This window comes from Bufo gargarizans, unplaced genomic scaffold (assembly GCF_014858855.1).
Source record: "Bufo gargarizans isolate SCDJY-AF-19 unplaced genomic scaffold, ASM1485885v1 original_scaffold_1465_pilon, whole genome shotgun sequence".
Classification (NCBI taxonomy): domain Eukaryota; kingdom Metazoa; phylum Chordata; class Amphibia; order Anura; family Bufonidae; genus Bufo; species Bufo gargarizans.
Genome location: NW_025334371.1, coordinates 217,653 through 230,183, shown reverse-complemented (window position 1 = coordinate 230,183; position 12,531 = coordinate 217,653). Strand labels below are relative to the sequence as shown.

The window sequence follows — 12,531 nt, the reverse complement described above, 5'->3', positions numbered from 1 at the left end:
TGATGCTGCGCTGCAACATGCGATACGACAGTCGCAAAAAATCCAGATGAATTTTTGTGCGACTGTCGCGTCACGGTACACCATAGACTAGCATTACAAAATATGTTGTGCGACATGAATGTCACGTGACTTGTTGCAGTGTAGTTGTCCCCTATATGTCGTGCTGCACATGTAGTCCTAGCCTTATCGTTTCCTCTACTGATTCTGTAATCTGGCTTGGATCACATGACCACCCAACTGGCTGAAGGCTCTTCCTCCTACGTCCTGTTCAGCTGCATAATGTAGATGTAGGCTTACAAAGGAGCATGTTTGTGTCTGCGGACTTCAGTCATGTCGCCAAAATTTGTCCAAGCCATGTTAGTTCATATAGTGCCAGCCATTTCATTTTCCAAGGGGGACATCATGATTTTAATGGGATGTGACATGAAAATGTCTGGGCCTCCATCATAGTTCTACATTGACCTCTAAGTACTAGTTGTAGTCAGAGCTCCAGATAAATAAGTGTTCCTAGGCCTTAATAAATTATACGTGTTGGGGATACTAACAATTAATGGGGCGTTAAGTCTTGCTCTGGAGGACTCAAGCTGCCCATTTGTTAGATGGTTAGTGATATATCTGAATGAGGGCCACGTAATGCTACATTCCTCCTGCAGGCGTCAATGCACGGGAGATATCTGGCCAGAAAAGTCTGCAGATGATGTAAGTTCCCATGGTGGAGCACATGCACACAGGTCTAAGGTCTCACAGGAAATACTGAGAACTGCACCAAAGATTATGGACCTTGCTCCGAGGTCTAAAGTGATCCAAAGGATCCAACAATGGCTGCATATTGTGATGATGGAGAGTTTCAAAATTGCTGGAGCAGCATTGACAGAACGGCGCAGATGTACATCATTGTCAGCACCGGTGTGTGTTTGTGTGATTGACCCCGGACTTATGTGGCCGTGCCCCCGAGGATCCGAAATGCAGGACTATCACAAATGTTTCTAATGTGGCACCAGACTATACTTGTCCCTTGTCAGAATATCAGCATTGGTGGCCCATGAGGTGCTTGACCAGCAGACATTTTGCTGTGTACATATGAAATTCTAAATTATCCATAAGCTACTCACCAATGCAGAGCGGATCATTATCCCATTCGGATCTGCTCCGCGGGGCAACACATTTAATCCTCTCATATAATGGTTGGTATCCGGTGCTGCATCGCACGGTCGCAGACTGCCCCACATCATAGAAGTTTCCAGATCCAGATAACGTGTAATTCCCATTATTGTTCGGCTTCTTACACTGTTCTGCTAATTATAAAAGAGAAAAAACAGACGTTAAATCCGAAAAATGTGATTTTCATGGGAGGCAAGCGTCTATTCTGTGAGGCAGTTAAAGGAGTTGGACCATATAACAGCTCATCATCTATTCACAAGATAGGTGAGATGTCGGATGGGTGGGGGTCCCAGTGGTGGCAGCCCCACCAATTAGACACTTATCACCTATGTGACGTCTGCACCGTCATTTCATTTTCTTTTTAGTTTACTGATTACAAATAATTCATCATTACAAATCTGAGTCTGGATTCTTTGAAAATGGCAAAGCCAACATGTGTGAACATGCTCTTATAATAAAAAGGACCATTTCATCCACTATATGGATGTAAGCCGTGTATCGGGGTGGGCTCTCCAGGATACAGCGAAGTCATGAACGAGAAAAGCCCAGCTTTTGCAAAACAGACTATTTACTGCAATATGACACTGAACGCAAACCTCAACCTCTGGGAACATAAAATGGATTTACATACACTCAGCCCTTGTGCTGCACAGCACGGCGCCCTGCAATGGATGCCAGAAAGAATCGCACTACTTTGCCTACTGGCGGGCACAACTAAAATGGTCACACCGTACCTGTTATTACCCTAGAAATGACATGAACCATTATGTGGGTCTATGATACGGACTGGCCTGCGGTGCAACACAAAAGTTCACAATCTTATAATAAACTACAGTTTCCTCTCCCGTAACTGGTCCTATGGCATGTGTCTGCGTATAACTCCTCTCTGTGTCTCTGTGTCTCTGAGGTCTTCAATCTCCTGTCTGGTGCTCCCAAACATGAGCTTATGGGGGAATGTAGTTATAGGCCCACATCTGGTCTCTGGTGGGCACAGCCACCGCACACTTTGTGAAATGATCTGTCATGACTAAACAGTATGAGTGCCCAATCTGTACGTAATCAATCATAAGGAACTCTAGGGGGGCTGAGGTCCGGATGGCCTGAACAGGAGCCCACTCCTTTATTACTTTTACTCAGCCCGCAGGGCCGACACTTAAGACCTCGGCCACCATGTCTCACTACATAGGATGTCTCAATAGTAGTTCAGTTTGTCCTCCCTCTCAGCAGGTAGAAAAAAGGCCCCCATTTTGGTCCGGTAGTGAGGTTCTTACACGGTGGAGAGCCAGTAGTCATCCCTCTGCCAAATGGTGACAATTCATCTGTCACTACGCAAGCAACTGAGCATGCATCGGACCATTTGCGCAAGTGACTCGGAGGGACTCCCTGCCTCCATCTCCACTGCATACTGCCACGGTGTGTCTGGGTCATCTGCCTCATTGCCCTGTAGCACTTCTGGCTGCTCATGCCCCTCCTCTCCTGTCACCTGTGCGGAAAAACCACCCACTTCTCTACGCATTGTGATCGAATGTCCTCCTCCTCCTCCAGTTCATCCCCCACAGGGCTCATGTGGCCATGAGATGGAGGCGCCACATCTCCTGTCCCGCCAGATTTAGCAGCATCTGTTCCAGGACATGAGGCAGTGGAATGACGTTGTTCATCCCGTAGTCCTGGCGACTAACAAATAAAGTGGCCTCCTCAGAGGGCCCGAGCAAACAGCAGGTATCACGCATGAGCTGCTACTGGCTAACATCAAAGTTACACAGGGGAGTACCCTTGCCCATCTGTATCATCAAGAAATTGGCCTTTCTCTGTTCATATAGTTGGTCCAACATATGAAGGGTGGAGTTCCAATGGGTGGGTGTGCTTTGCAGTGTTAGAGTGGCTGAAGTACATGCACAGTTTCCTGGCCATTTTCAGTATGTCTTGCAGATGGGTGGAAAACTACAGGAACCTCTTTACAATTAGATTGAACATGTGTGCCATGCAGGGCGCATGGCTCCGACCTCCTTGATGCAGCACCGACACCATGTTCTTCCTGTTGTCGGTGACCATGGTTCTGATTTTGAGTTGTCGAGGAGAAAGTCAAGATTCGATTTTCTTAATGAAGGTCGCGGAGCAGTTCCTCCCCTGTGTGACTCCGTTTGCCCAGGCAAACGGGTGCAGAACAGCGTTGACACAATTCGTCACAAAAACATTCGGATTGAATCAAATCTTTTTGGAAAATTCAGCTCATTTTGAGAAATTCGCTCATCTCTAAAGGTTCCCCCCCGGTAGTTACGTCCATGAAATATATACTGGTCAATGCATTTGTTCCTTCAGCTAGTGCCCACATCCCCCAGGACCTCCTATGGATACAGATACATTAGATATGGGACCTGCACCTGTGTGAATGAACCTTTTTCTCACCTACACATCGTGGAGCAGGGTCCCACTGATCTTCAGACTCAGGCCATCTACATGTAATCCTCTTCCCTCGAGTTCGATACCCTTGATTACACTGCACGATCACCACCTCATCCACATCATAGTAATCCTTCTCTATGGACAAGCTGAACCTACCAGCAGGATTTGGCTTCTTACATTGGGCTGTGAGAAAAAAAAAATCTGCTGCAAATAAAATACAGAAAAGAGAACCTATTTCGGCAGAAATACTAATATTTCCCTGTAGTTGCCCATTTCAAAATTACAAAAATAAAGTTCAAAAGTAGAGAGCAGGGGATCCCTGATACAGATATATATATTTTTTTAAATAACATTGTGTATAGCCTATGGTCACTGTGGGTCTCAACTTTCAGGCATATTGGAAAAACCCATGGTGGGAAATGATCGGGAAATGTATAAAGGTGATATTGGACAGAAGAGAGGAGAACCTGAAAGTGAAGTATTAATGGAATCAGCTTTATGGTCAGATGTTCACCAGAACCAGATTATAGAACTTCCCCGCTGTCGGGCAGGGTACTTGGGTCACTCACACCACAGTGTGCAGCTCCTTGGGTTATGTATGGTTACTTAAGATATTGTGACTTGGGTTGAGTGAATTGAGCTTCTGATTGTAGATCCGAAGTCGGTGTTAAAAAAAAAACGTTGTTTGTAATGCAGATTCCGTGCAGCATTAAAATGTATGTGTTCCATGTAGGAAAACTTCATTGGTGAATCCTTTCGGTATTCCTATCTGCGTATTTAAAAACATTTTAAAATAGGAATCTGAAATTGGCTCCGAGGCACCTGCCGGTACCAAAGCCCACTTCGGATTCCTATTTTAAGATAAGCAGATAGGAATATTGAAGTCATTTACCAAAGTCTCGCGCAACTTTGGCTGAGACCAAGTTTTCGTACACGGAACACATCCATTTTAATGCCGTATTATTCATTACAAATGAAGTTTCTGAAGCTCGATTCGCTGAAGCCTAATTATGACGTTTTCTCCGGAGCTTTCTACCGACCTATACATTGAGGAGTGCTACTCCAGTGAAACTTCAAAATCCAAACACTTTTACAAGTGATCTCTTTCACAAGTGGTCGATACCCCGGGATACACAGCACTCCCACCACCTCATTCACCGCATAGGAGCTCTTCACTACGGAGAGTCTGGACCTTCCATCAGGATTTGGCTGCTTACATTGGGCTGCAGGGAAAGCACAATAATGATAGGATGACTATCAGGTCAGTGGGCATTAGTCTCTGGGTACATCATTATGTGTTCCACCAGATGCCCCTCCCCCCAAATCTCGTTCTATTATATACAGTCAAGTTTTCAGACTAAAGCCTCCTTCACATATCAGTGTTCTATCAGTGTTTTCTATCAGCGATTTGGAGCCAGAGACAGGAGGCATAAGGCAAAGATCTGCACCTGTTTAGAGCCGCACCTGGTTTTTGCTCAAAAATCACTGATGGAAATCACTGACGAACACTGACGTGTGAATGAGGTATAAGGCTGGAATCACACAAGTTCCCTCCTCTGTACAGCCTTTCCACTTTTTCAATGCCCTGAAATTAAAAAAATGACTTCAGGGAACTTGCATGTGCTTCGATGAAGTCTCTGAGGGTTTGCTTGTGACATAGACCATGGAGCCATCATAAACTACAGTTCAATTTGATAAATGATCTCAGAACTGAGGAGACTTCCAATATTGTGGACATTATCACAAGCAGCGTAGGCACTCACATTACAGCACATACGGACACATTTTTTTACCAAGCCGTATATTTCTGTGTACAACAGGATTCTGAAATCCCCAGACTTTCCCCTTTTAGGCTTCGTTCACATCACCGCTCAGCCTTTCCGTTCTCCTGCTCCGTTAAGAAGCAGGAGAATAGAAAGGACAGATTCGGCACATATCTGAGCCAAACGGAGCATTTGGACCATATAGACTATAATGGGGTCCGTTAAGTTTCCGAACAGATGATGATTTTGGAGCAAAGACAAAAGTTGTGCATGCAGGACTTTTGTCTCCGCTCCAAAAACATCTTCTGAGCGGAAACCTAACAGATCCCATTATAGTCTATAGGGTCCAAAGGCTCCGTTATGTGCCGAATCCGTCCTCTCCGTTCTTCTGCTCCTAAACGGAGCAGGAGAACGGCAAGGCTGAACGGTGGTGTGAACGAAGCCTTAGTCACAGCTTTTAGTCTTCTCAGTGATTTTTTGAGCATCCTCAGATAAAGTTGGCAAATACTTACAGAAAATATTTTTCATTTTCGTAACATTTCTGCTATAAGCTATGGATAAAATAAAGTTTTTTCCACAAACATGTTTTTAAGTTTCATTTACTAGAGTAGAATGTGTTTTGCTGCATCAAGCATCCATTTCTTATATCCACGTTTTTGTGGTCTATCGTCTATATTTTTGTGTAGTTACCATCATAGCCAGACCAATGGGGGCGCACGTTACAGCTAGGAGGATATGTTCAGGGAGGCATTCAAATTGTATCACCAGAATTTACTATATAAGGGCTCATGCACACGGCCGTGTTTTGCGGTCCTTAAATTGCGGATCTGCAAAACACGGATTCTGCCTGTGTTCGTTTCGCTCTTTACAGAATGGAACGGATGGCCCGTTATAGAAATGCCTATTCTTGTCCACAAAACTGATAAGAATAGGACATGATCTATAATTTTTGCGGGGCCATGGAACGGAGCAAAAGATGTGGACAGCACACGCATCTTTTGCGGTCCCAGCCACAAAAAATGTGGCTTGGATGCGGACCCAAATAGCGGTCGTGTGAATGCGCTCTGATACTGTTATAACCTTGTTATTACATCTCCTTTCCATTAGTTCCTGTTTACGCTAGTAAATTATACTTGTAAATGTGTGGAAAAAACTTAATTTCACATCTCCATTCACATTTGGAGATCAGGCAGGCTGTTCCTACACAGAGCAGCCTTGCTGGACCCGGCAGTGATCCAGCCAATCTCCAGCAAAAATGCAACAGCCAACATTTGTGCCTGAACAGGCAGCCAGATCACCAGAATGGACATGTGAACGTGGCCTTATAGCAGAAATTTTCTGGAAATTAAAAATATTTTGTACTGGGAGGCTTTTTGGACCATTAAATTGGGCACTAGAGTCCCAACAGGACTTATTAACAAATTGTATCCATTAGATAATTTTTAAGTTGGCATCAGAAGGAATTACCTTTCTTATCCTTATTACCTTTCTTGACTAAAAAGATAAGGTAACTCCAAAGGCAGATGCTGTTAGACATATTAATCTGCATATATTTTTCCCAGAAACCAAGAGGAGCATTGTGCAGCCTAGAACAGTCATCACGTATAGTATATGGTCTCCTTAATAGAAATAGTAATCAGATAGAGGACCCCAAAGTCTTTCAGCTAGAAAAGTCAATTCTATCTGCTTCGCTCTGATCTATGGCTTTTGTCCTGAAAGAGCTAGTTGCAGAAGTGAAGCTGGATTAGCTATTTTCTCAGCTATGCTAGGAATCCCGTTTGAAAGGCTAAGAAATGACTGGACATCTGTGCTAAAGTTTTGAAACACTCATGTTTTTTAATCCTTTCAGAAATAAAACAGAATTTCACATGTTTTCCATGTGAGGATCTCTCTCTTGATTCACATGAAATAAATTGCTAAATATTTGGGTTTGTTAGAATCCATTTCTTTAAACTTCAGGATGAATTCTCAATTGATAAACTGTATTTGCTCATCTCTAGTATATTTATACTTACCTCCTTGTGCTTCGCAGATTAATTGTCAATTTTATTGTTTTATTCACTAAGTTTTTGGTGGTAGCCTCAAACTGTTCAATCAGTGCCTTTTCATAATAAGATTTGTATTTATTGCTCTGCTGGTTTCTCCTCATAAAGGGGACACAAGCAAATCTCCTTTCCAAAACAAAGGAAAACTGAATCTCTCTTCCCAGAAACCCATTTCTTTCTGGGTAACTACCCTTTAACAGAGCTGAGCAAATAACATTTGTTTGTGCTGCCCGAGAGGCCTTGGTTGGGGCACTATTTCTCCTTATTAAGGGTGCCAAGAACACATGATGAGTATTATAAGACAGTCAATGCTCCTCTGGGTTTCAAGGAAAAATATAAAATAATTAGCACATCTTATATCTGCTGGCATCAGATAGGTTTAGGAATGCTAATTTAAATATGTTTCCCAGAAACCCAGAGAAGTCCCAGGCAACTAATATATTGCCCATAAACCCAGAGTAGCATAATAAGATCTCTTTCTTAATCTAGTCTTAGAGTCTTTCCAGAAAAAAAGGTGTCAGGAGAACAGAGGTATACCAACTTTTAAGGCAATCGGAACATATTTGAGTTTTCCAAAAATCTGGCAAATTGGACCTGAAACTAATTTCAAGAAATTCACTCATCTCTAAAGTAGACACGAACTGTCTTCCTGACTTTATGAATTTACAATGAAGACATGGGGTTTTATGGACTGCTGGAAATATTGTCTTCTTTTTGATATCTGCTGCTGTTGGTTGATGTTTTTTATGTGATTCCTTGTGGAGTGTTTTTAATTGGTGGGCTAAGGTGGTGAGCACATTTCTACTATAGTATTAATACTACACTTGTCTTCAGTTCCTCCATTGACTTCTTGTTCCTTTCTGTAACCATCCTGCATGGAGTTAGAGTCCTCAGTTACTGCACACAGTTTTGGTCAGTGTTCTATGTGCTGTTTCTAGAGCTTTGAAAAACTTCAGAAGAGGAATTTCAAGTTGTTGAAACAAGGTTTAAAATGTCCCAGATCACACTAAAAAAAATTGTGAAATGAAGGCAGCACCAACTTTGCTGAACAGGATGAGAAATCTAAATTTGAAAGGGTTCAACGTAAATCATCTCTTCACAAGTAATTTATATCAAGATTGATTATTCTATTGTGGTGAAACAGTAAAATCACAGTGCTTTGTTCCTTAAAGGGTGTACGACCAGTGTGGTCATAGGGTTTCTTGGATCCTCCAGAGGCAAGGATTCTGATACTTCTAAATATACAGAACACATCCCTTATAACAGTATTATAATCTCATCACTAAGATCTTATAGGTCGTTACTGAATCATCCCATAAGAAATTGACTCTGGAGACAAATGTTTGCTCCAAAGTCACCTGCTAAAGGGTTCTTGTGTCAGAGCCTGAGCCCGCTGGAGAATCTTTTGCCCATCTTCTGGTCCAGTCTCTGTGAGGTTACCTGCCCTGTAACATACAATGAAGTCTACAAATACATCATAAAATGTCTATATAACTCCTCCAGACTCACCTGCCACTCTTATGTGGTTTCCATATTCTCCAAATCCTAAAATGATTAAACAGATAGTATTCTGAAGAAGTAGCCACCCCAGAGACATTGTGAGAAGGTCCTGACCAACAAATAGTGTCTAACTGTCTAAGAAGTCTATTCTCATGGAAGCTGAAGACATTTCTTCCTCTTTTGCAGGAAGACTTCAGATCTGTTTAAATAAATTATTTCTCAACATGAAGCAAGTTCTGTGAACACTCGGATTTTCCTTGTGGTTATAAATGTTCTTCAAAAATAACATTGAACTTAGAGTGAATTGCGAAAAACAGGAAGCAAACATTTTCCTGCTTGTTTTTAGGAACTTGCAGGCTAAGAGTCTCGTAGGGTGAGATGCACATAGATGTCAACAGCTATCTAAAGGCCCCTTTACACAGAAAAATAATGGGGACCATTTTTGGGAAGGAGGGTTCATGGGAACAATTTTCACATTCATCTAATAGCGCGGTCACCTAAGTCATCACTGGTGGACGGCAGATTGTGCTGTTCGTTCCTGATAATTGCCTGCTGTGTTGGTCTGTGTGAAGGTGTCCTTTATGTGCATGGGGACCTCCAACTGAAAACCCCCCAATTACAGATTTCAACATGCCCAATCCTTTCGTTCTCAGGGAGACACACTACTGCCAGGGGAGTCTGGAGGGGTACAAATTCGTTTGGAGGATGTCTGGAGCAGTAGTGGACGGGGTGTCTTGGGATGGTAGAGCAGATGCAAACTAGGCCAAACAGAGAACATAGGTGTAGGAGGGTTGGGGAGATAGCTGAGTCAAACAAGTGAAGGTTATCTGGTGTGTGATGCTGGCATAGAAGTCAAAAACCACCAAAATATCTAGACACATGTTTTCTGGAATTAGGATATTGAAGACCAATTCCTTGGATAAATCATCAATATCATACCAGTGAGGGTCCAACACCCTCCACTGATCGACTGATTTCAGGATCCAACAGCTGCCGGAACTAGGACCGCGTACAGAGCTACAAGCCGACGGGTCCATACACTGAGTGGTGACCGTGCTGTGGTTCTACAGCTTGTCTCCTTTAACTTCAATCATCAATATCTTACTTCTAGAAAACCCTGTTAAAGCACACATCTGATGTGCTAATAGGGTGCCCAAAGTAGGTCATAGGCCTGTGCTGCACCCCAGTGCCCCTTATACATGGGTGACATTCAGGGCCGGAGTCAGCACCCGGCATACCCGGGCAAGTTCCGGGGCCCACTGAGCTGCTATGAGCACTTCCATCAATGACACTGCTGTCATTACACTTATGTTGTACACCTCTGGTGGGCCCTCTGACAGTCACATGAGGCCGGCTGCTGCAGAGCTTCAGACACGCCCCCTCTACACAAGAGGTAATGCCACACAAGACTTGCTGCTGGATGCTGTAGACCAGCTTAATGCTATTTGGTTGTTTTACTGCCTCATTAAGCAGTTTGCCTCCATGACACCTGTCCCCCCCCCCCCCCCCAAATCCTGTCCTATATCATCCTCATGGAGCCCTGCTGTCTCCTTTCCTCCCTATCCAGACCTCTGTTCCACCCTCCTATCTCCTATTGCTCTCCTGCACAGGACTCCTGCCCCTACTTCTTGTATGAATCCCCTTCAGAGCCCCATTACACCTACTTGCTGTGTCCACCCCTCATGTCCATCCAGGGCCCGGGCCCCTGTCTCACTCCTCTGCCTCTTATTATGGAGGCGTCTGAACTGCATTCACCATAAGGACCTTCTAACGTCACAGGGTCATGTGACTGTGCCCCCACCCCGTACTGTGCCCCCTTATACCCTGCATTGTGCCCTTTTACCACACCTTCTAGAGTGCTCCTAGTCATTCCCTGTACTGTGCTCTCTTATACCCTTTTATCCGGTCACGGTATGGCAGTGTTATCCGGTCACGGTATGGCAGTGTTATCCGGTCACTGTACGGCGCTGTTATCCGGTCACTGTATAGCGGTGGTATCCAATAACTGTATGGCCATAACTGTATCCCTTCCCACGCCATCCTTTTTTTAGACCTGGCATGAGTGGGAAAAGTGGTAGATTGTGGTGCTAAGGACCTTGCGCCACAATCTGTGTCAGACATACGCCTAACATAGACATATTTCTATATAATAAATGACCACCTAATTGTATTATTATTCAGGGGTAGGGCTAATATCTTTATATTATATAGATTCTAGTGTATTATACTGTGCCCTGTATTTCCCAGTAGAAAATTATTCTTGGGAAGCACAGTCCTCACCCCTGACCATCAGGATAAAGGCAGCGCTCTGTCAGTACATGGCGGCCTCCCCTATCCGCCACGCTGCTCCGCTGTGTACTGGGCTTATTCTGACACTAGGGCTGGGTTCACATCCCATTTTTGCCATCCATTTAATACATACCAAAAATGTCTGCGTTACCAGATATCTCAGAATGATGCCGTACAGTGGCGTCCGGTCACCATACAATCCTCAGACTGATGCCGTACAGTGGCGTCCGGTCACCATACAATCCTCAGACTGATGCCGTACAGTGGCGTCCGTTCACCATACAATCCTCAGACTGATGCCGTACAGCGGCGTCCGTTCACCATACAATCCTCAGACTGATGCCGTACAGTGGCGTCCGTTCACCATACAGTTCCATGGTAGAAAAAAAAATTACGTTAACGTATGTATTTTTTTAATCTGCAGGATACAAAAACGTGGAGTGCTGCACATTTGTATACATCAAACCGATAGGAAAAACACGTACTAAGATTTGCTGTGGGGCCCAGTCAGTTCTAGCTACATCGCTGCACAGCTCCTTCTCTCCTCCAGGCCCGACCCAGCGGTGACATCATGACATGTCTCACTGCTGCAGCGGGCCGGAGGAGAGAAGGTGTGCAGGAAGCTGCGGTTAGTGAATGACAGGACAACTGGCTCCCCTGCACTCCGACAATGATAGATATGTGAGGGGGCCACAGTGTAATGACCCCCAGTGCCTCCCATTTAGTATAGTGAACCCCAGTGACCACCATTCAGTATAATGACCCACAGTGACCACCATTCAGTATAATGACCCCCCAGTGACCACCATTCAGTATAATGACCCCCAGAGCCCCCATTCAATATAATGACCCCCAGTGACCACCATACAGTATAATGACCCCCAGTCCCCCTCAATACAGTATAAACCACCATGTGGGGGGGCCTGGGGGTCATTATTCTAAATTGGGGTGACTGGGGGGTCATTATTCTGAATAGAGGGCCACTGTGGGGTCATTATACTGTGTGTGGGGCCACTGGGGGTCATTATACTGTTTGTGACGGGCATTGGGGGGTCATTATACTCTGTGAAGGGCCCCTAGTGGTCATTATACTGAATAGGGGCCAGTGGGGGTCATTATACCGTGTGGGAGCCACAGGGGGACATGAAAATGTAAACAAATGCCTCAAGGGGCCCCACTGGGATTTATCGCCCAAGGGCCCACATGACCTTGGAGCTGGCCCTGGCGACACTGTACTTGCATTTTCATGGGCTTGTGCCATGTTCCCCTGGGTTTGCTTTATTAAGGCCCTCTTACCATAGGGAGCCTACTAGAAGCATCTCCGGGCGTGGAGCGACTTGTGCAAGTCTGGAAGGTGATGAGATGGACAT

The 12,531-nt window shown here is 44.5% G+C and overlaps 1 protein-coding gene across 1 annotated transcript in view; it reads right to left on the bottom strand.

Annotated features, from left to right (window-relative positions):
• The window catches only part of LOC122923318 (sushi, von Willebrand factor type A, EGF and pentraxin domain-containing protein 1-like), an 82,434-nt gene extending 73,360 nt beyond the window's left edge, over positions 1-9,074 (bottom strand). The window contains exons 1-4 of the mRNA XM_044274101.1: positions 8,882-9,074; positions 4,605-4,787; positions 3,568-3,747; positions 1,113-1,295 (exon numbers count right to left, since the gene is read on the bottom strand). Of these exons, the coding sequence (XP_044130036.1) occupies positions 1,113-1,295; positions 3,568-3,747; positions 4,605-4,787; positions 8,882-8,969 (634 nt within the window). The 5' untranslated portion in view covers positions 8,970-9,074. The remainder of the gene's footprint in view (positions 1-1,112; positions 1,296-3,567; positions 3,748-4,604; positions 4,788-8,881) is intronic.
• Between the last annotated feature and the right edge of the window lie 3,457 nt (positions 9,075-12,531).